This window comes from Euphorbia lathyris, chromosome 7 (genome assembly GCF_963576675.1).
Source record: "Euphorbia lathyris chromosome 7, ddEupLath1.1, whole genome shotgun sequence".
Lineage (NCBI taxonomy): Eukaryota > Viridiplantae > Streptophyta > Magnoliopsida > Malpighiales > Euphorbiaceae > Euphorbia > Euphorbia lathyris.
In genome coordinates, this window is record NC_088916.1 from 26312441 (window position 1) to 26336762 (window position 24322).

At 36.4% G+C, this 24322-nt stretch overlaps 1 protein-coding gene across 9 annotated transcripts in view; it reads left to right on the plus strand.

Moving 5' to 3' along the window:
* The window catches only part of LOC136235451 (uncharacterized), a 40157-nt gene that overhangs the window by 798 nt on the left and 15037 nt on the right, over window positions 1-24322 (plus strand). The window contains exons 1-6 of one of the 9 annotated variants that reach the window (XR_010691804.1): window positions 65-112; window positions 212-299; window positions 425-536; window positions 852-1084; window positions 1267-1330; window positions 17021-17468. Coding sequence is in view for 1 of the 9 variants with exons in the window: in XM_066025125.1 (XP_065881197.1) it covers window positions 56-112; window positions 212-299; window positions 1267-1330 (209 nt within the window). In the remaining 8 variants the exon portion in view is untranslated. Of the gene's footprint in view, window positions 1-55; window positions 113-211; window positions 300-424; window positions 537-851; window positions 1085-1266; window positions 1331-10018; window positions 10189-12250; window positions 12670-14876; window positions 15737-17020; window positions 17469-24322 lie in introns of those variants that run through there. The other 8 variants (XR_010691799.1, XR_010691797.1, XR_010691802.1 and 5 more) reach the window with 8 other exon arrangements.

A 24322-nucleotide genomic window follows, 5' to 3' on the forward strand; every position in this document is an offset into this window, starting at 1 on the left:
TGTGCTTTCTTCGTCTATTGAAATTACGTGAACTGATTATTCTTTTTTTATATAGGCCATCGAAGTGGTGTCCTCTATTTTTTTTTCAAGTTCATCAGTTCTTTTAGCGAAGGTAATTTGTTTTTTTTCTTATTTTTGTTCATTAATATCGGTTCTGTGTTTTCTTATTCTTCTGCATTTATTTGATCTAAAGTTACTGATTTAATTTAAGGTATGGGGCTCTATTTGCTTAATTTCATCCTCTGCCTGTATTCTCTGGATATTACAAACCAGAATTCAGCATCCTCTGCCTGTCACAGGTTATGCAGTTATACCTTAGATTTACCAATGGCTGGCTTTACTTATGCTGTTATTTTCAATTTCAATATTTCAGTTCTATTTCGATTCACAAGTGACATCTATATGGCTTCTTTTGTGTCTTTAGGTTTTCAATATATGAATTCCCCCTCTAGAGAGGAGGGAGAGGAAAAAACAATGCATTTGGATTATCAGAACACACCCAACCTACATTAATGATAGACAATCAAGTGTTAAGTGTGAGTCTTTGTTTTCCTTTCAAGTGTTACTTCAGTGATCATACATGTACATTATAAGAAAACAAATATTTTTGTTATCTTTACTCTTGATAGAGACTCCCATAATGGAAATATGGTTCTCTTTGTAGCCCCGATCCTTTTGATTTGGAATGCTCATGCTGGGCTTCCTATTTATGAATAATTTTTGTTTACTACTTTTTTCTTTTGGGTTTTCCTTTTCATTGCTCTTTGATGCTTTTGTACCTGTATTTCATTTCAGGTTTATGAACTGGGAATTCCTATCTCTAATTAAATCTTCATTTCTGTGTTTCTCAGATCTCTCTCGCTCATCTTTTAACATCATGTATTATAGCATTACTAGAGGAACCATGCAGTAGTTTCATATGTTCAATAGCATGGACCAACCTGCCTTAAAAAATTCACAAGTAACAACTATTAAATCTGATGTCTTCTATAGCATAATCAAAATAATTGCCTAGGACTTTTTATGAAGAGAGCATTGATGTTGAAGAAACTGACGAACATACATCATTTGTTTGTATCATATGGTATGTGAATCTAAACATGTGCAGTCTTGCTAACTTTTGAGTGTTATCATTTTTTTAATATCAATTGTATGTCTGTTTTCGTATCGATCTAAATGTTAATTGAGCATCTGCTTAAGTTCACTCTTATTAATTTTAATCTAGAGTAACTTTACTCATTAGTTTAAGTTTGACTTCCAATGAAGGTACCAGTTATGGTGGAAGTCTGTGGAATCAGATTCAGAGAGGATGGACGTTCGGCAACATAAGGTAAGCTTATGTTATCATAATGTTAGGAAAAAACAAACAAACAAGATTATCGATGATTCAACTGTATAAGATGTTGCCTATAAATTATAGTTATTGCACTAAAATGTTTTCGTCTTATAAACAAACCATTGTCTGATCAATACAAGAAAAAAAGCTAGTTAGCGACCGAATTTAGCGACCAGATAAAATTCGACCGTAATTCCCTTCCCGGACACCTCATGTCCTAGTACTATATAATCTTGAACCATAAATTGACACTTCTCCCAACCAAGAGCAAGATTAGTCTCCTCACATCTTTGAAGAACTTTATCAAGATTGTTTAAACAACTTTCGAAGGATGACCCAAAAACAAAAAAAATCATCAATGAAGACTTCCATGAAGTCCTCAATCATCTTGAAAAATATGGCGGTCATGCAACGTTGAAAGGTGGCGGGAGCGTTACATAGCCTGAATGGAATCCGCCTATATGCAATTGTCCCATAAGGATATGTGAATGGCGTCTTGTCTTGATTCGAAGGATCAACGGGAATTTGCATATAGCCGGATAAACCATCCAAGGTACAAAAGAATTTATGTTCGGCCACTCTTTCCAACATTTGGTCAATGAACGGCAATGGAAAATGATATTTGCAGGTGGCTTCGTTAATTTTTCTATAGTCTATGCATACCCACCATCCCGTTACCTTTATTGTGGGGATTAATTCCCCTTGATCATTTTCCGTTACCGTTGTGCCCCCTTTTTTAGGAACACATTGGACCAGACTTACCCATTGACTATCGGAGGTAGGAAAGATTATACCTGCGTCGAGGAGTTTAATTACCTCGGCTTTCACTACCTCTTTCATATTGGGGTTGAGTTGTTATTATGGTTGCACAAAGGGTTTGACTTCGTCCTCTATAAAGATGCGGTGTGTGCAAATGGTGGGGCTAATTCCCTTGATGTCGTGAATAGTCCATCCAAATGCTCCCTTGTGTTTTTGTAACACCGCGAGTAATGCTTCCATCATGTCCTCTATCAAAAGAGAAGATATAACAACCGGTAAGAATTTAGGAGGTTGCAAAAAGACATTTTAAATTAGGAGGCAAAGGTGTAAGTTGCAAAGTTGGGGGCTCTTCTAGAGAGGACTTTGGTTTTGCTTTACTATCCCGGTCCAAACCCTCAAACCGATTCTTTGCCCACAAACATTGCTCTATTTCGAAGGAGTATTCAAAGGGCTTGTTTAATGGCTCCTCATCCACGTGCTCATTACCAATTGGACCCGAAGAGGCCTCTATAGGACACCTATCATACAAATCTTCAACAAAAACATCAATAGGGTCTAAAGAGTTTAAAAATTACAATCTTCCATGGTGTTAGAGGAAAATTTTATGGAGTTGTAGACATTGAACACTACCTCTTTATCTTGTAACCGAAGTATAAGCTTACCTTCGTGAACGTCTATAAGAGTTCTTCCGGTTGCAAGAAATGGTCTACCTAGGAGGATAGGTACCGAGTCATCTTCCGCCATGTCGAGCATTACAAAGTTGGCGGGGAAGATGAATTTGCCCACCTTCATTAAGACATCCTCCACTACTCCCTTTGGCCGGGCAAGTGATCTATCAGCCAATTGAAGCATCATATTGGTAGGTTTTGGCTCTCCCAATCCGAGCTTCCTAAAAACAAATAAAGGCATTAGATTAATACTAGCACCTAAATCACATAAAGATCTACTAAACTCAACATTCCCGATTGTGCACGGGATGGAGAAGCTCCCTAAGTCTTTGAGCTTAGGCGGGAGTTTGTTCATGATTATCGTGGAGCATTCCTTCGTAAGTGCTACCGTTTCATTTTGTTCTAACTTCCTCTTTTTGGCAAGGATTTCTTTAAGAAACTTCGCGTAAGTGGGCATTTGTTCTAATGCCTCCGTGAATGGAATGTTTATATAAAGTTTCTTAAAACTTTCTAAAAACTTACCGTATTGGTGATCCAATTTTTCTTTCTTTAATCTTTGTGGGAACGGGAGCTTAGGTACATAAGCCCAATTGGATCACTAGCACTTTTATTATTATCCGAGGAAGTTAAAAATTTTAGGTCCGAACCGGGGTTGCTTACCTCTTCCAGTTCGTTACTTACTTATGGAGCGGTTGATATCGCCTTTGGAACCGGTGGTTCCAAACCCTTACCACTTCGGAGCGTGATCACTTGCACAGACTCCTGATTCTTTGGTCATGGTTTTTGTTCGGTGTTGGTCGGGAGAGACCCTTGTCGTCTCTCTTGTTGTTGACGATTTAATTGGGCCACTTGGTGCCCCAAATCCCTGCAAAATGCTTCATTATCAGCAAGACATGAAGATATTTCTTTAAGAAGACTAATTGTCGTAGGGTCTTACACGTTGCTAGGAGGTTGAGAGTTTTGGCCTCCTTGGGCATTTGGGGATTGGTCCAATCCGTGCTCCTTGTATTCACTATTAAATCCGGATGGGGGCTTCAACACGTTTTGGTTGTTTCCATATGACAAATTCAGGTGTTGGTGTTGAGGCCTCCATCTGTTGTTATTATTATTACGGTGGTGATAAGCATTTGAATTATGGTAGGAGTTATAGTTAGAACTATACCTTGGCTTCCCTCCCATATAACTTACACTTTCAGCGTCGCTGGCAAAAGGACTTCCGGCTTGGCAATCTTGACCGTGATGGTCGCCACCGTAATGAGAGCACATCAGGACATGTGCTAAAATTTTGAGGCTCATTTGCGCCATCAAGGCGTCTAACTTCTTGTTCATCTCGGCCATGGAAAATTTAGGAGCCTCGCCCTCCACGACAAATGTTTGATGTCGCGAGAGTTCGGCAAGCCGATCTTCTTGCCATTGGACGCTTTTTCTAGCTAACTCATTGATAAGCTTATAAGCCTCGCTTTTCGACTTCCTAAACAAATCCCCTCCTGTAGCAGAATCCATAGTTGCACGATTAGTAGGATTTAGACCATGATAGAATGTACTTACGAGATCGTGCTTAGGGATGTCATGGTGAGGGTCGGAGCAACTTTCGGAACCTATCCCAAGCTGAGTGAAGGGCCTCGTATTCGAGTTGCCGAAAAGATGTGATGTCATTCTTTAACTTAACCATTTTGGATGGCGGGAAGTAATAGGAAAGGAACTCCTTCTCGAGCTCGTCCCATGATGTGATCGATCTTGCTTCCAATGATCACAACCACTCCAAAGCTTGGCCTGTCAAGGAAAAAGGGAAAAGCTTTGGATGCACGGCCTCAACTGGAACACCATTTTGTCGAGAAGTATCTGATGCTTGTAAAGTATATAGCATTTAATAGGACAAGTGTATCCTATCGCAACAAGTAATACTGTGCTAAGCACGAGATCGAACCACAAAGACTATTTGTTATAACTAGTGAATCTACCTAGAGTGATCTAATTGTTTAGAGAGTTTGGATAAAGGTTTGGGTTTGGAATAACTGATTAACTAAATGAAAGCAATAATAAGATAAAGCGAACAATTGACAGGGTAGAAGGTCGACAATCTAGACTGAGGAATCCTTTGATTAAATCCTATGTATGGGATTAGGGAGTTCAAAATTATGTTTTACCAGTGATTTCACGGTAATTTCCCTAATAAGAAAGACAAATATGATCAAGATTCATCTAACCTATTCATATGCATTCGGGTGACGGCTTGATTAGGCATATACCCTAGGTCATGCAAAACATTAGGTTCATTGTCAACTAAGGCTAAAGCCGTAGCCCAGCCACGAAGCCGCACTCCTAGTGGTCTCTAGCGAGGTCAGGTTTACACAGATTCAGCATAGACAATTCCATGGTCAGGTTCTCATCTATCTATAATCCTATTTAATGTTAGGGTCATAGGCATTAAGCATATTATATACATAAACAGGCTAGTTGATCATTATCAATGCTCATTCTAGCATATATCCTGTTCCTAACATCATCTAGGCATTAAGCATGCATAAACTGATCAATCAAATGCCCTAGATCCCTAATCATACATATTCATACAATCAATTTCATCCACATCCTAGATTGGATGGGGATCAGTTCATAAACAAACCAATCATAGAAATAGGAATAATGGAAAACATTTTCAATTTATTATAAAAGCAAAAGATAAAAGGGCAAGAGAGAGATCTAGAACCCGTTTGTCTGATCCGATTACACAATAGAAGATAGCGAGCTTCTCCCATTAATTTTTCTTCGAAAGGAAATAAGAATTGAAATAAAACTAATCTAGAATGCAGGAAAATAAAACTAAAAGCTAGAAATCTACATTACGATGGCTCCCTATTGAATCCGTCTCTCCGAATAATGAAGATTAGCTCCCTATTTATAGAGTTGGGGAGAAACCCTAATCTCTCCGGGGGCAAAATAGGCATTTACAAAGTGTTTTAATGGGCTTCTGGGCCCGATCCATGGATTTCAGCAAGGGGGAAGGCGCTGGTGCGCCTTCCCTCGCCTCGTCTCGTCGAGACAAGGCCTGTCTCGACGAGACGAGGGCCTGTTGTTGGTGTGCCCTAGTTCATAGGCATTGGTTCTTATAAAATGTATTTGTGTCACATTAATAAAGGCATTAATCTAGTTCATTTGTATCTTGTGCTATAATATGAATAGAGAACCCATTGATTGATAATCGTAAAACCATATCCCAAGTCTATTCTATCATTGGAATGATTAGGACCACAGACTTGTATATTCGATGACTGTATGGTAGTAATTGATACTAGCCATAGCACTTGATAAGTTAGTTGTAAATATGGGTACATGTTGTATACATGTGACTGGATCGATCCGCCCGAGAAAACTACATGGTGGTTGTGTCATTAGTTTTCTTAAGTAGGTCTCTAACTGTCTTCAGACCAGATTTCATTATAATATCAATGTGGGATCCGGTTCACTTTGACATACGCCTAACAGGTCTGTAACAGGATGCCAAATATGGGTATGATTGGGTGAACAGGTGAACACATTAGTATTGATAGTGAAGTGATGAAATTACCACTCACATAACAGTGAGATGATATCACATGCCACTTGATAAGTGAGATTGATAAGTGTGTGGCCATACCCTGATAAGTAGTTTACTTATCTGATTCATTAATCTATTTAAGATCAAGAAATATCATAAACATCAGAGAGGATGACAGCCGCCATGCCTCTAGTTTATAATATCGATATCAAATGGTAAAAGACGTTAAGAGATAACTACAGGGTCTCTGCGTCTTTAGACACTGAAACTCTGTCTTAGTTAGGGGCAGTAATGGTTTGCTAGAACCCACTTACTATCTGTGAGCCATAAGCCCACTGCTAGCTAAGGACAGTCCCATAGGATCGTGCACATCGAACATCTGAGTTAGAACTTATAGAACGGTACATTGGAGAGATAGAATTAATTAATTGATTGACAGTAAAATGTCAAGGTAATTAATTGGTGGTTAATAAATTGATTAATTGATACTTTGTATCAAGGTAATTAATTAATGGTCTTAAGTGTTGAGTATTTAATTGATTAATTAGTTTGCGCGGTGTAATTAGTTAATTTGTAAATTAATGAAATTGCATTCGGTGAATAATTAATTAGATCAATACGTTAATTTATTAATTAGTGCTATTCATTTAATTGGGGTAATTAAATTTAATCTAATCATAATTAATTGCATAGAATAAATATTATTGGTATTTATTTATGTAATTAGATTAGGATTGGATTAGTTTTGTAATTAACCAATTGACCCTAAACCAATTAGGTTTAGGAATACACTATATATATAAATTAAAACACTCTAAACCTAATTAACCTAGATATTCATTCGGCCAACCTATGTTTACTTAGGCAAACAATTAATATTTCCGCAGCCACCACTTAGGAAAGTGGAGGGGGTGAATACTTGAGCCAAGAGTTTGTCTCATTCTTAAGAGAGTGTGGGATCGTTTCCCAACTCACTCCTCCTGGTACACCCCAAATGGAATGGAGTGTCAAAAGGAGGAACATGACTCTGCTCGACATGGTCCGCTCAATAATGAGTCAATCTGCTCTTCCTATCTCCTTTTGGGGATTTGCTTTGAAAACTGCTACTCATATAATTAACAATACACCGAGCAAGGCAGTTGAAATAACACCATATGAATTATGGACGGGCCGAAAGCCCAACGTTTCCTTCATGAAGATTTGGGGCTTTGATGCACATGTCAAGAAATTGATAAGTAGCAAACTAGAGTCCAAATCTGTTAAATTCCAGTTCGTGGGTTACCCTAAGGAAAGTAAGGGTTATTACTTCTATAACCCAGCTGAGAATAAAACATTCGTGGCTAGGTTTGTAATCTTTTTGGAAAAGGAATTCCTTTCCAAAGTAGACAATGGGAGTGATATTGATCTCGTTGAGATTCAAGACTCACAAACTCCTGCAGTTTATGCTAAGGATGCTTTGGGAACCGATATAGATCCTCAAAACATTGAGGAGGCTAAATCGGTTATACAGGTGGTGTTTCAAGTAGATTCATACAGAATTCTGATGAACCCTGTGTGTATATGAAATTCAGCAGGAGCATATCCACTTTCCTAATATTGTATGTCGATGACATACTGCTCATTGGAGGCAATATATTAACACTGCAAGATCAAGCAGTGGTTGAGTAAATGCTTCACAATGAAAGACTTAAGAGAAGCCGATCAAGATCTACAAGGTTAGATCCAACCGTCTTCTAGGCTTGAGTCAGACATCGTACATAGATAAGAATCCATCATGTACTCTATGTTATGTACAAGGCCAGATGTTGCGTGCTGCACCAAACATGACTAGTCGGTGCCAGTCAGATCCCGATAAGGAACACTGGAAGATAGTCAAGGCAATCCTGAAGTACCTCAACCGTACCAAGGATGGTTTTCTTAGTATTTGATGAGTAGGAGGAATGGCAATATCAGGTTACACTGGGTATGGATTTCTCCTGAATGACGATGCCATTAGTTGGAGATCCTTAAAGTAGCCAACCATTGCCGATTCTATGACGGAAGCTAAGTACATCGTTGCATGCGATGATGCAGAGGAAGAAGTTTGGATTAAGAAGTTCATAACTGATTTAGGAGTAGGTCAAACTCTCCTAAGATCAGTTGATGTTTTCTGTGATAATAATTGGGACATAGCACAAGCACTGGATCCCATGTCACACAAGAGATCCAAACGCGTATTTAGATGGTAACACCTTACCCGGTGACATTACATTGTAGAGGGTTGACACTGAGAACAATGTCGCTGGTCAGTTTACCAAGGAAATTGGTAGTACTAGATCTATAGTGTTTAGGGAAATACCCGCTTGGAACTAGTTCAAGTGGGAGACTGTTGGTGTGCCCTAGTTCATAGGCATTGGTTCTTATAAAATGTATTTGTGTCAAATTAATAAAGGCATTAATCTAGTTCATTTATATCTTGTGCTATAATATGAATAGAGAACCCATTGATTGATAATCGTAAAACCATATCCCAAGTCTATTCTATTATGGGAATGATTAGGACCACAAACTTGTATATTCGATGACTGTATGGTAGTAATTGATACTGGCCATAGCACTTGATAAGTCAGTTGTGAATATGGATACATGTTGTATACATGTGACTGGATCGATCCGCCCGAGAAAACTATATGGTGGTTGTATCATTAGTTTTTTAAGTAGGTCTCTAACTGTCTTCAGACCAGATTTCATTATAATATCAATGTGGGATCCGGTTCACTTTGACATACGCCTAACAGGTCTGTAACAGGATGCCAAATACGGGTATGATTGGGTGAACAGGTGAACACATTAGTATTGATAGTGAAGTGATGGAATTATCACTCACATAACAGTGAGATGATATCACAGGCCACTTGGTAAGTGAGATTGATAAGTGTGTGGCCACACCCTGATAAGTAGTTTACTTATCTGATTCATTAATCTACTTAAGATCAAGAAATATCATAAACATCAGAGAGGATGACAGCCGCCATGCCTCTAGTTTATAATATCGATATCAAATGGTAAAAGACGTTAAGAGATAACTACAGGGTCTCTGCGTCTTTAGACTGCTGAAACTCTGTCTTAGTTAGGGGAAGTAATGGTTTGCTAGAACCCACTTACTGTCTGTGAGCCATAAGCCCACTGCTAGCTAAGGATAGTCCCATAGGATCGTGCACATCGAACATCTGAGTTAGAACTTATAGAACGGTACATTGGAGAGGTAGAATTAATTAATTGATTGACAGTAAAATGTCAAGGTAATTAATTGGTGGTTAATAAATTGATTAATTGATACTTTGTATCAAGGTAATTAATTAATGGTCTTAAGTGTTGAGTATTTAATTGATTAATTAGTTTGCGCAGTGTAATTAGTTAATTTGTAAATTAATGAAATTGCATTCGGTGAATAATTAATTAGATCAATACGTTAATTTATTAATTAGTGCTATTCATTTAATTGGGGTAATTAAATTTAATCTAATCATAATTAATTGCATAGATTAAATATTATTGGTATTTATTTATGTAATTAGATTAGGATTGGATTAGTTTTGTAATTAACCAATTAACCCTAAACCAATTAGGTTTAGGAATACACTATATATATAAATTAAAACACTCTAAACCTAATTAACCTAGATATTCATTCGGCCAACCTATGTTTACTTAGGCAAACAATTAATATTTCCGCAGCCACCACTTAGGAAAGTGGAGGAAGCTTTTGGCTAATATCACAATCTCTCATGTTCTTCATTCGTGCTTCGACTAGCACCGGTTCTGGCTCGATAGCTGTTTGTGCACCTGACTACAGAGATCATACTACTTTGTGGATTCTTCAGCCGTCTCTAGAAGAGACAGTCCGGGTATGTTTATATCCTTAAACGGATCCCAAAAGGTTTTATTCAATTAATGGTTAACGGACAAAGATCAAACTAAAGGGATTAGAAATAAATTTTAAACCGCAATTCCGCTGTGCTACAGTTGATTAACTGACAATAATCCCTAACACCTGTCTCGATGAGACAGCTTGTGTCTCGCCGAGACAGGTCTCATTTGGGGGATTAAACTCCGGTTTTTATCCTTTTGAGTCCCTGGGCATCCGAAAGATGCTCTAATGGTCCCTAACGAATCCCAAAAGTGCTCCGATGGTCCCTGAAAAGTCCGGTAATTCTTCGATGGGCTTTGGTCTGGTTCGAAAATACACGAAAGGTCCCTGAAAATCCCTAAAAACATCGAAAATGCCATAAATAAAGGAAATTATTAATTCTAACCAAAAGGTAACAAAACGATATGAAAATTAAAAGGAAATAAAGCAAAAACAAACTAAAATGATCCTAAAAACCCTATACAAATGGGAGCTATCAGTATCGGCACACATAAGAAATTTATCAAGATGTTCGTTAGGGTTCCCATGAAGTTCTCCTCCAAATTGTCTGAGTTGTTGGATCAATTAGATCATGCTCGTCTTGATCTCATATGTGTTGGCCGAAATGATGGGGGTGACAAATCCATTGCGATTTTGTGGTCTATGTGGAGCTAGAATCTCCATCATTGTCATTGTGTCGTTGCCTCCTCCATTTCGGATGTTGTTCACGGTTTGGTTGGGTTGCCTTTGCTTGTTCTCGGGTTGGTTGGTTTCGTTGTTGACGTTGGTCATCTTTTCTCTCCGGATCCTACAAAGAGTACGTTCAATTTCAAGATCAATAGGAACAAGAGTACCACTCCGAGATTGGGTGAGCATAAACTAAAGAAAATATAAATAAATAAGAAGATATGAACAAAAAGAATGTTGTTAGAAAAAGAGTATATATAAATAATTTATACAAAAAGAATGCTTAGACTAACAATAAAAGGTTTGGGTCTAATATTGCAAGAAAATATAAATCCCTGGCTACGGCGCCAAAAACTTGATGGGGCCTATAGTAGAGCAGTAAGTATTGTGTGTGTGTGTTACGATTAAGATCTTTCTACGTGCTTTAACTCTACTAGACGCTGTGTAGGGACAAGTGTACCCCGTCGTATCAAGTAATAAATCCGGTTAAGATCGGGTATCGAATCCACATGATTTATAACTACAAGTATTAAAGTACTCGGTTCTATACATTATCTAAGCGGTGAATACTTTAGACTTGAGTTGGGTGACAACTATAAACTACTCCTAAACTATGGTGAACAAACTTGTGTAGTTTAAACTCTAATGAAGTGTTACGGGTAGTGATAAGTTATAACATATGGCAAACAATTCGAAACATATACGATTAATAATTTACTCTTGTAAAGACGACTATCTATAGACCGAACAACTCCGTGAGGTTCTTAGGTCGTGATTTCTCCTAACGGCGACTCTAATTCTTAGGATCAGAAACTAGGGCCCGTAAGTTTGGTGGCTCATCAATTCCTACGGTTTTTGGATTATCAACTCCGGTAAGGCAACACCTATGTGAATCCTAATGGATTTCGGAGCTCATAAGTGACCTACACAATAATCAATTATAAGTATCAAAGTAAGTAATAAAGAATAACACGTATAGTGAAATAGAAATTGTAAATCATATATTCTAAATGTGGAATGTGTAAATACGGAATACAACCAAGCCTAGTATATAGAAAGAGTACAAGCTAATTAACAAGTAAAAAGGGAAGAAGAATCGGCCCTTAGAACTAGCTAAACGGACTCAAAGTCGTCTCAACTTGGAGGTGGAACTCTCGAGCTTGGTGGATGCGGATGGAACGGAACTTCGACGTCGTGACATAAGGAATACACAAAATTCTGAATTCCTAAATGAGTGCTAAACACTCTTATTTATACACATCAAGCTCAGGGGTATAATCGTAATTACACAAGTCTTTGGAATAATTCACACTATTTCTATTGATTTTTCAGGCCACGCTCCGCGTAAAATGACTTTTCCCACTTCATTGCAGATTTCACATTTTCGTAGACTGGACCAAAAGGTGTTGACCCAGCCACGCTCCACGTGTTTCAGGGCAAGCTCCGTGTGGTTGAGGTACTGGAACTTATCATTGATTCATCACCCTTTCACGCTCCATGTACTCAAGGCTACGCTCCGTATGTTTCCTGTTCTGAAGTTTGTCAACTGATTCACACCATTCCATGCTCCGCGTAGACTGAAGTACGCTCCGCGTGGACTGCATTGATGTGGCACGCTCCGCGTAGTGCAAGATTAAAATTTGGTTATTTCTTCCTTTGTTCCTCATTTCTTGTGTGTTTATCCCGAACCTGCAAAATACGACTACGAACACCGCGATTACTTGCTGCTTTTATTCTTCTAAAATTGGTGCAAATGTAATGAAAATTATTAAAAGTATGATTTTTATTGTCATTTCGCTATTTATTCAAAACACACTTATTTTTATAATTACACTTAATTATTAGCTCAAAATAAACCGTAAATCATGCTAAAAAGATAGGCACAAAACGTCCCTGCCAAGGAGCCCTCCCGACACATAGTGAATCCACCGACCTACGGGACCCGTGACACCAATGTCCCGTCGAGAAAGTCGAGCTACTCTGACTATAAACGTAGCACCGGTTTGTATCCCTCAAACCTTTACATATATGTATCATATTGTGTTTTTCCTTTTTCTGTTTTTTGTTTTTTAAACGTTTTTGGAATTAACGTGTTCTTTTGTCATGCGGAGGGAAGTGCAAACGCCACATCTATCGTTTGTGTTGCACTTTATTTTTATTTTTATGTCTTGTTTTTATATTTATTCAATATATTTTCCATTTATATTCGTGTTTTAGTCGATTTTTCTCGTTTTGTATTTCGATTTCACGTTTTAGCAATAAAACTTGGTCCACTCGGAGCGTGTCTTAAGCTAAGCTCCGCGTGAATCAAGCTCTGAGCTAAAAATTGGTTCAATCTCGGTCCACGCGGAGCGTGCCTTTGGCCAAGCTCCGCGTAAACTAAGCTGTGGACACCCTTCGTGGCTTTAAGTCGAATCACACGGAGCTTAACCTAAACCAAGCTCTGCGTGACACATCTTAAAAACACGCACCTAAAGAAATAAAAAAATTAAAATAGAAATAGACAAAAAATTAAAATTAAAATAAAAAAACAAAAATTAATTAAACTGAAATATTAGCTCAACTTTTCCAACGCGTCACTATCCTCGGAAAATTAAAAAGTTTTGTTATTTGTCCTTAAAATAAAAGACGCTCAAATATGAAGAATCAGTTTAGTTAAGAAATTTTAGGTCTTGATTATGGAATTAGGAAATTTGTAAATAGTTGAAATTTGCACTCAACAAAAGCTCCAAAACTCACGAGTCATTCCCATAATCAACCTTAAAAAGGCAATAGAAACGGAATTTTTGAAAATTTTACGAGAGTTTAAAAGTACACAATTAAACCGAAAATTAACGTGAGGTATTTTGAGCCTAAAAGAGTTCGTACGAGAACTCTACTTTTTTTTCACAATTTTTGAGGGCTTTTGCTTCACTCAATTGATAGAGTTTGCACTAAATACCGAGTAAGTACATTCGTTTTGGTAAAAAGGACAATAGATGATAAAATAAGCTCACTTAGGCTAATTCTTTCTTGTTTATTTTTTCTCATTTTCCATAAACATTTAGGAAGCCCCATCGAGCCTATTAACCAAATTCTTTGTTAACATCCATTTAACATTTAACCCTTTTTCCTCTTGTTCGAATACCAAATAAAATCAAATGCATCGAAAAACCTAAAGTAAGCAAAGCCTCTAGCAAGGAAGTATAAATCATCTTTGAAATCGTTTTTGTGCCACTCTCCGAATAAAAGAAAAAATATAGAGAGTAATAGGCATTCTCGAGCTCTACCGAGCAACTTCAAAACCCATTTTTTACTTGCTAGACAAATCAATAGAGACACGATGCAATCACCAAATTCGGTGTTCGAACTCGAGTTCCTAAAATTAACCTCTAACCACTAAAAAGCCTCGCCTTCATTACAACCCCAACCCGAGATTATTTTTAATATTGTTCGACCATAACAAAGATGGAAAAACCCGGATGAATATGCAAACTTGGTGTGATTTTGAGTAAGTATAAACACCAACCCGCCAAAAATTTATGTGATAGAGTAAAATACATTGGTGAGGTACAATTGGGCTCTCCGAGAATAATCAATCCCCGTTGATATTGCCTATTAAGTTTAATCATGGGAGTTTCAAAAAGGGTATGGTAATTTGTTCGCATATGTACGTGCTCATTGAAAAGTTTTCAAAAAATCTTGGTTTTGGAATCACGCACTTGGTTAAACCAACCAAAGATTTGTTTTTTTAATTATCTCAATCCCTCATCTTTCGACTTTCTTTACTTGAGGACAAGTAAAACTTTAAAGTCTGAGTCGGTTGATAGGAACATTTTGTTCCTATCTTTTTAGCGTGATTTACGATTTATTTTGAGCTAATAATTAAGTTTAATTGTAAAAATAAGTGTGTTTTGAATAAATAATGAAATAATAGTAAAAATTGTACTTCTGATAATTTTCATTACTTTTTGATCAATTTTAGACAAATAAAGCGTTAAGTAATCTCGGTGTTCGTAGTCCTGTTTTGCAGCTTCAGTTTAAACACACAAGACGCGAAGAACAAAGGAAAATAGCCAAAATCTACATCAGTCCACGCGGAGCGTGCTTTGCATTACACAAAGCGTGCCATGTCATCACACGCTGCCCACTGAATTACGATAGTCAACCTTTTCTTCGTTCTATGTCAACTCATGGCCACGCGGAGCTTGAGGCAGTGTGAATCAGTTGATAAGTTCTAGAGCTCCATTCACGCGAAGCGTAACTTCACCACGCGGAGCTTGAGGCAGTGTGGATCAGTTGATAAGTTCCAGGACTCCATTCACACGGAGCATACCCTAGTCTACGCGGAGCGTGGACCGGTCTACACTTTGGGGATCTAGTCTTCGAAGGTATGAAATCTACAACGAATAAGGAAAACCTCTCTCACGCGGAGCGTGTCCTGATCCAAGCGGAGCATGGTCCGAAAAATCAACTGGAAAATGTGAGCTATCCCAAAGACTTCTATAATTATGATTATACCCCCAAGCTTGATGTGTATAAATAGGAGTTCTTAGCACTCATTTAGATAGTCAGATTTTTTATAATAAAACTCTACCACCTTGAGAGCTTGTACATTCATTTAGTTACTCCGTCGAAGTTCTGTTCCATCCTCATGCACCAAGCTCGAGAGTTCTACCTCCAAGTCCTATGAGACGACTTTGAGTCCGGTTAGCTAGTTCCAAGGGCCGATTCTTCTTCCCTTTCTAGTTGTTAATTACCTTGCACTCTTCCTATGTACTAGGCTTGGTTGTATTCTGCATTTACACGTTCCATATTTATAGCATATAATTTGCAATTTCGGTTTCTCTATACGTGTTGATATTTATTACTTGCTTTGATACTTATAATTGACTATTGTGTAGGTTGATTGCGAACTCTGAAACCTATTGGGAACCATATAGGTGCTGCCCAACTGGAATTGACAACCTAGAAACCATAGGAATTGACAAGCCACAAAACTTACGGGCCCTAATTTTTGATCCCTAGAATTAGACTCGCCTTTAGGAGGAACCACGTAATTTAAGCACTTCACAGGGTTGGTCAGTTTACATGTAGTCGTCTTTGCAAGAGTAAATTATTACTCGTATGTTTTCTGAAATATTGTTTATTATATATTGTAACTTATCGTCACCCATATCACTTCCTTAAAGTTTGAACTATACAAATTTGTCTCACTATAGCTTAGGAGTAGTTGTAATTGTCACCCAACCCAAAGCTAAAGTATTCACCTCCTAGATAATAAATAGAATCGAGTAGTTTAATACTTGTAGATATAAATTCTGCTGATTCAATACATCGACTTAACCAAATTTATTACTTGATACAACGTGGTACACTTGCCCCTAAGTAAAGGAATTGTGGAGTCGAGGCTAGCCATAGAGACCATAGAACCACATAGCATAAACACATAGCAAACATCTAGTCGCACTCCACACCCCCATCAATAAACAATGGTAATTGTAAAGAGGTTAAGGTTAATAATCTTAGTCTCATCTCTCGCATGTTTGACTGTTTTCAATGTATTTCACTCTACTTATATTTTGCAGCTCTCATATGTTTGGTTGTTCGACACTGTCTTTTTTTTCAATGTGCAAGTATTGATATGTGAAGCTTTGGAGAATTTGATGGGTTTACCTAAAATGATGTGAATCTTTGTGCTTTGTTGTTGTTGCTTTTATCTGACTATCGTCCTAACTAATTCAGCTTTGTTAGTTATTTATGTCTTAACTTTTTTATATTATCATTTAATATTATACCCGACCGAGTTCTCAAAATCCCTAATGTTAACATTGAAATATTTTACTTTCTTAATATTAGCTATTGTTCATTGAAATATTTAAAGGTGAAGATTGCTAATTTGATATCTTTCAATTGCAATTCATTGCTTGGTCATAACTTTCTTATGTATTCTGTTGCTATTCTGTTGTTTTATGTTGTGCAATATACTCTTTTTGGATTGCTCTACATCTGTCTACTAAGTCTGAACTCATGCATGCATAGAGATAGCAACATTCTCTTCTTATATCTCTGCAACTATACTTATAGTATGACTAATGTGTTTATGGATAGGGAAGTTAATTATTTTTTATTTGGGTGATATAGTTATTACACTTATTGTACAGATTTGATCCAGTTCCATGTTTAATTTGCAACTTTCTTAATCAGATTCCATTTTTCTGGTAAGTCAACTCATCGTGATTTGGAAGAGTAGCATAAAAACATTGGCATGCCAAACCGCCTTTGTAAATTTCTCCTTGACAGACCCTCTCAGATTCTTTTTTTTAATTAAACTCTTTCAGTTCTTCCTTTATTCCTACTGAACCAAATCCACCACCCCATATGGGTGAATTGCCAGAACTGGTATAACAATTTTCTACTGATACAGTAAAAAATTATCAGGCCTTAAGTGTGCCTCCTCTAGCCGAGGTAACTTCTGATAATTGTAAATATGTCATTAATTCCAACTGCTGTCCCGACTAATTCAGCCATGTTAGTTATTTCTAGCTTTTGAGTTCGAGTGTTATTTGAGTCATTGAGTTATTAAAAGGAAAGTACTCTGATTATCGATCATGCCATGTATCAGTAGTTTTGTTTTAATCTTGCCCCTCTTGTGTTCATATGCCATGTTGCCACTTGTAACAACTCTACTCATGTCTAGTTATAAGATGAACAACATGTTATGTCAATAGTAATCTTGATAAACTGAGAACTAAAACCTTTGGAGTTGTTATTAAAACCTATATATAAACACAAATAGTTTAATGCTGTTGTTGTCATATAAATATTAAAATTGGTTAATATAACCAAAAATTACAACATCTACCAAAATTTAATTAATGCATTTGTAACATTTTTAAAGACTTAACAGTAAAAATTGTTTTTCATGCATTAATGGATAGCATAATAATTTACTACAAACAGACAACATCATCCATTATTTTGCCCTTTTGTCCCTTATCAGATATAAATAGAAATGGTAAATAACCAATATGTATTATATGTTGCTATTGCTGCATTACTTCTAGAGATCTAAAGAGAAACATACATTAATTCTCTTCTCTTGTGACATATATAAAAAGAAATAGAAGTTTAACTCATCCCTGTAACTTTGTTCCACTTCTCCCACCTGCCCGCAGTTTGCCCTAAAAAACCAAAAGTTATTCTAACAATTGAATACAGACAATTCATAATTTAGTTGAACAAAATTCTTACACCATGTTTTCTCCTGGTGGATAATGATGATGGTTCATTCTTATCACTTTTTGTTGCCTGTAAAATAAATTAATTCAATCCATATAAAATAAATTAATTCAGTCCATATGTTAAACTCTTGATTTCAATTAAATTTCACAATGAGAAAATACATACCTCATCCTGAACATCCGGGAGTGTCATATGAATCGTCTTATATAGGCAATTCATGGTTATAAAACCATACCCTTCATTTCCATAAGTGTATCCCTCACTATTTAAAAAATAAAAACCTCTTCACTATTTTGAGATTCTAACTTTCCCCATCCTATTACCAACACGACATGGTTCATGTTGTCTGATTCGATGCAAGGTAACAGATCATCTTTCCCTCTGTATACAGTCCAATAAAAGCTCTATCATCCTGCAATATTTGTTTCAGTTTTGAAATAGTTTGAGGGGTTCCATCGTTAACAAATTCAAATGTAAGCCCACATTTGTATCGTGGTTTGATGTTCCGCTCCTGATGCCAAATCAAATATGTTTAAGTTTTAGTTTTTAAATCCATTTCATTTCTAGAATCACTATAAGAAAATTGCTTTTTATATTTTTATTTCCCCATAAACTCAGTAATGCTAGTAATCAAATGAAAAACAATTTAACGTAGTGTAGATTTAGCAAAGTGTTGCAAGTAGATGTATAATATAAACATGTAATATAGAATTTCAAAAATGCACATAAATCTAAGTTAAAAGAACTTTCAAGACATGAAACACATCTAGGATTGGTCTAGATAAGTTTGAGTATTTATAAGAACCATTAAGCACTGATCAGACGTCTTTGTGTAAAATGCTAGTGTAGGTACTAAAAAAGTAATTTTTCATATCACCATATATATATTTTAGAGATATTTAGCATAGTAACATACCAATAATTCAGATCAGTAATTCTAGATGTACCAAATTCAACAACAACATTACAACAAAGCATTCCATGATTCTAAAAAATAAGGCTTATGAAATATTAATTAGTACCTCTAGATAATGATTATTTCTTCATTACTTAAGTATCAATGGACATTTTTCTTTCCAATCTCATTAATCCAACTAAAATTTAACCTCACTAATTATGATATAATAAAGCCCCAAATACATTATGTAAGGCAAAATACATGATTGTTGTGCAACTCAATTTTACGCATGTGTGTCTAAATTATTATTGTTTTGCTAAATCGAATTAGCTCAAATTTTTTATTTGTATATATACATATAATACAAATCCTAATTTGTTCATCATAAACTAATTTGATATATATATATATATATATATATATATATATATATATATATATATATATATATATATATAAGAGTTCCCTTTAGTCCAAATAAATTAATATATTTTTTAAAGATTTGGAAAATAAAATAAAATATTTAATTTACTACAAAAATTACTTTGGCAACATAAAAGTCATTACAATTAATATAATATTATTAACAATGACACCAGTTATTGCAACTCATCAAAATTTATAGCAACAACATGTGTTGTTGTGAAACGTCAAATTATATAGCAACGAGAGGTGATGTTGCGAAAGCTGAAAATATATAGCAACTCGATATATTGTTGCGAAAAACTAACATATATAGCAACATTAAAACTTGTCGCCGTACATAACAATGTATAGCGACAATATGTGTTGTTGCAAAAGATAACTTTCATTCTCTCACATATAGTTAATATTTAACAATGATTAACCTTTTGCAACAACATTATATCGTTGTAGAAACCTTTACTAACAGAACTTCTCATAACAACCAAAAGTTGTTGCAAATGATGACATGTCATTGCTAAAAATATTTTTGGCAACGACATTCCCCGTTGTCAAAAATTGTTTTTCTGGTAGTGAATTAATATGTTTAAACTAAAACCATACCATAGGTCTGATGTCTTGCCTTATCCCATAATATGAGAATTTATCCTCCACCATGACACCACTCGATTTCAGCCAGTCTAAAACACTTTTGCAATCTTTTGCCTGATTAAGGCAGTCTTGTATGCTCAAGCGTTGAACATCTACACGACCTAACGACCTAAGCGTTGAACATCTGATGAGTGCCGAATCCACCAAAAATAATCCCAACTTTCCCTAAACGAATAAATTGTAATAGAGCAAGTAAAGGTCGAACCCAAGGGAATAATATTGACTCAAATCTCTTACGACCTAACGAAATAATTAAATGGGGGGTTTGGAATTGTGAAGCTTATTAAATTTAAATGTAACAAGTCAAAAATCATAACAAGAACAAAACAGAAATTAAAGAAGGTTTGTGAATAATATTTGGATGAATTCGGTTAAGGGGAATCGCAGGATAATTCATACGTTAACGATCATTGACAGATAAAATTGTATTCTCATGTATTCACCGGGTCAGTTTGGCGTGTTCTTCCTTAATAGTGAACTAGTTAAGCACGGCAAATAACTTGTTCCTAATCAATAAACAATCCTATCTCAGCGCCTAAGATTTAATTTATTGACAGCTTAAGAATTAGAAGAACCTGATCTTAGTTAATCGTCTCTCAGCGTCGGAAATTTTGGACTAACTTATCTGTTCATTTGACTCAGATAAACCCAACTAGATTCGTATTAATGTCACGTGGAAGACAAACTCAGGTTTGTCCAACTCGAGTCCGTTCTTCCAAATACGAAGCTAGCTTGATTTAAATAGTCAATAGCTACTTTGTTTGGCTATCTTAGGTGAAACTCTAATAAACCAAATCAGCCATATGATTATTCGATTCGACAAACAACCTGCAGTTATCATTCATAGAACAAACAATCAATTGAGAATAATTCTCTAAACACGATGAACAAATAAACGGCTTAATAAATTGAGAAAAATGAAATACAACGATCTCACGATAACGGAGAAAAATCCCTTGAATTAACCCTTAACCGAAAAAAAATAAATTAGCTATCAATAGCCATGAACGTATGTGTTTTTCTGCTGGAAAAATAATATGTAAAAGCTGATGTTGAACTTGGAAAATCTCCTCTTCTTAAGTCTATCACGATTCCTCAAAATAAGGAATTAAAATCCCTTCAAATTAGCTCTAGAATCCTTCTTCAAATTTAAAATTAATTACCTCCTCATTTGTCTCCTTCAAATTCGTGCTTTAGCTGAAAATCCTGTTCTCTTTTCGTCCAATCCGGATCAGGAAAGCAATCCCATTCGAAGTAGGAAACTGTCAGCCCGTAACTGCCTTAGTCTTGTGCAAGACTAACTCTGACTCAGACCAATATTTGCCCAATCAGCTCTGGATCATGACCCGACATCAGCTCGGCCCAAATTAAGCCCAATTTATCTCCTTTTAGTCATCATTGGCCTGTAGAGATGAAAATACCAAAAACAAACAATAAAACCCACAAAAATAACAAAACATGACAATTATAAAGCACAAAAGCGGGATTATCTATTGTCGAATTATGCACTTATCAAACACCTCACACTTGCCCAATGCTTACCCTCAAGCATACCAGATCATGGCATTAGCTCCGCATACTCTTAGGTTGTCTTGTCATTCGTTCCTAATTCCCCTAAGCGTTATAAAGACATTGACTACCAATCATCCAAGTCAAGAATCTTTCGAATTTTAGAATACTTCTAACTCCCAAAAACGTCTCAACAACACTGCACGTAATGTGTAAAACAAGAAACTAGAAGCAACAACACCCTCACGTGATCACTTATGCACTCTTGTGTTTAGGCTTATAATTCATTTTAGAGGATTCACTCAAGTCACAATCATAGAATGTAGTTACCATAGGCTTGCCAATCAATCGAACCTCCACCACATAGTATGAATTCAAACAGAAAATCAAAGGGACTTAACAAGAGTGTAACGTAGGTTAGGCTCATGGGTTGGAAAATAGAGAGGGGAAACAAAAACTTTAGGGGATCCGAGAGTAGTAGAATAGTGCAAACTACTCCAAACTAGGCCAAAACGAAAGTAAAACTGCATATTTACAAGTACGAGGTTAACACAAAAGACGACAAACTCATAATCTCACATGAATATCTAGAAAACAATCCGAGATATTCATAAAAACTAATGAGAACATAAACAAAAGAAACTAAGACAGTAAACGAACTAGGACAGACAAATGTCTGTAGCCTATTTATTCTTTTCTTTTCTTCTCCCTTTTTTTTCTTTTTCTCTGTTTCTTTTTTTTTTCTTTGAGGCTTTTTCTTTTCTATTTGTTTTTATTTTTATTTTTTTTTCTGCCTCTATTTTTTCTTTTTTTTTCTTTTTTTTCATAACCACAATAAGTAATTATAGAGCACAACAGTTTGTTGTCTCTTCTTTAAAGAGCTTGTGGTTCAAAATATGACACAAAACACAAAATCAAACGACCCAACACTTTGTACAAACTTCAACTGGACTCTGAAGGCTTAAAACTTATCCTTGGCCAAAGGAATAAACAGGGTATCAAGAATGGGGAAAAGCCTCAAATTGGCAGTCTAAAGGCTGGTTGAATTTTGGTATTTTGGGGGGGGGGGGTTCAAAAGCGTGGAAAGGTTGACAACAAAAGAAACCTAATGCCCTTATCATTTTAACAGTTCAAATTCATCAATCGCGTCTTGAAACGTATATCATGGCAAGTTCTAGAACTAACATACTATGCAGACACACTCAGAAAAGAAAATAGAGCAAATGCGTAATGTGTTTGCTCTTTCCATTAGGCTCAAATGCTTACCAGAAATGGGGTGTAAAGTGGTGCTGCTGCTTCTAAGTCAACTTATTAAAACGAGTTTTCATGCAATGTTGGAAACAATTTAGTTTGTCAGCGTGTAGGCAAAGCATTTACTTGACCCCGACTGTTCAGAAAGGTACTCGCAAGACTCGATAACACTTAGGGGACTCAGTACTACAACAACAAGCAACTTTATCAACTATTTGGAAGATAATGAGCTAGCAATGGTAAAATCTCAATGAAACAAAACAAAGGGCAGCCACCTCACACTAGTTCAAACACATTTTTTTTTCGAGACGACTACCTCACACTATTCTAAAATTATGCCAATAGTTTCACAGATTTCTAGCCTAAAGAGTGTATTAAACTAACAGAATGGACAGCAAAACATCTATCAAAATGCAACAAAATTCAACAACCATATTCACATAAAAGCACTTCTAATACATCATCCCTCCCCCGCTTTTCTCCTCGCACCGTCCTCGGTGCGGAATTTAATCAATTAGGGGCAAGGGCAGCAACCTCAACAACAAATGAAAAGATAAAAAAAAAATAAATGAGTGATCGAGAAGCTTACTGCCCTTTTTAGGGGAGGGGACCCCGAGTGGTTGTGGAAGGGATGAAGTTCGGCTTCCGCTTTCGAGACGTTGTTGCAGCTCATGTAGGGGGTGCTCTTTGCTCTCTTGCCATTTCTGTTTCAGTTGCTAGAGTGGTCGGTGTTGGAGAATCACCAACGGTCGGAGCAGATTTGCCGGCGACCACCAAACTCAGATTCGCCGGTGACACTCGTTCTGTCGTTTGAGGTGACGGTGGTTCCGTCATTGAAGGCGACGGCGGTTGTGAGTGAAGGGAGTGAAAATGAGGGTGGCGGTGGTGGAATTTAAGTAAAAATAAAAATAAAAATGGTATGTGTTTAATCCAATGAAATCAAAAAGTGGGAGTGAGGGGGTGAGATCAAATCGTGAGTGGTGGGATTAAATGAAATCAGAAAGTGGGAAATGAAAGAAATCAAAGGATTGGAAAATGGAGGTGGTGATGTTAAATGGAATCAGAAAGTGGGAGTGGGGGAGATGAAAGGAAAAAAAAAATTGGAATTTGGAGAAAGTAGTGGTGGTGAGGTCAAATTAAAAAATAAAAAAAAATGTGAGTGGTGGAATTAATCAATGAAATAAGAAAGTGGAAGTGAGGGAGTTGGAAGAAGATGGTGGTAGTGGGAGATGAAAATGGTGAAAGAAAGTGGCGGTGAAAGTAGGTTTCTTTTTAATTTGGATAGGTAATAAGGGTTAAGTGAGCCATTTGACCTTTTTAACCCTTATTTTCTCAATGTTGGGCTTCCTCTTCTTCATTAAAACTTAAACCACCTCTTAGCCCATGTATCTTAAATCACCATTTCTAACCTGTAAAATTTTTTTTTATCAAAGGACAGACAGAGCCCACTGAAGAAGAAGGTGGCGGTTAAGTTAGTTAGTCCAAAATT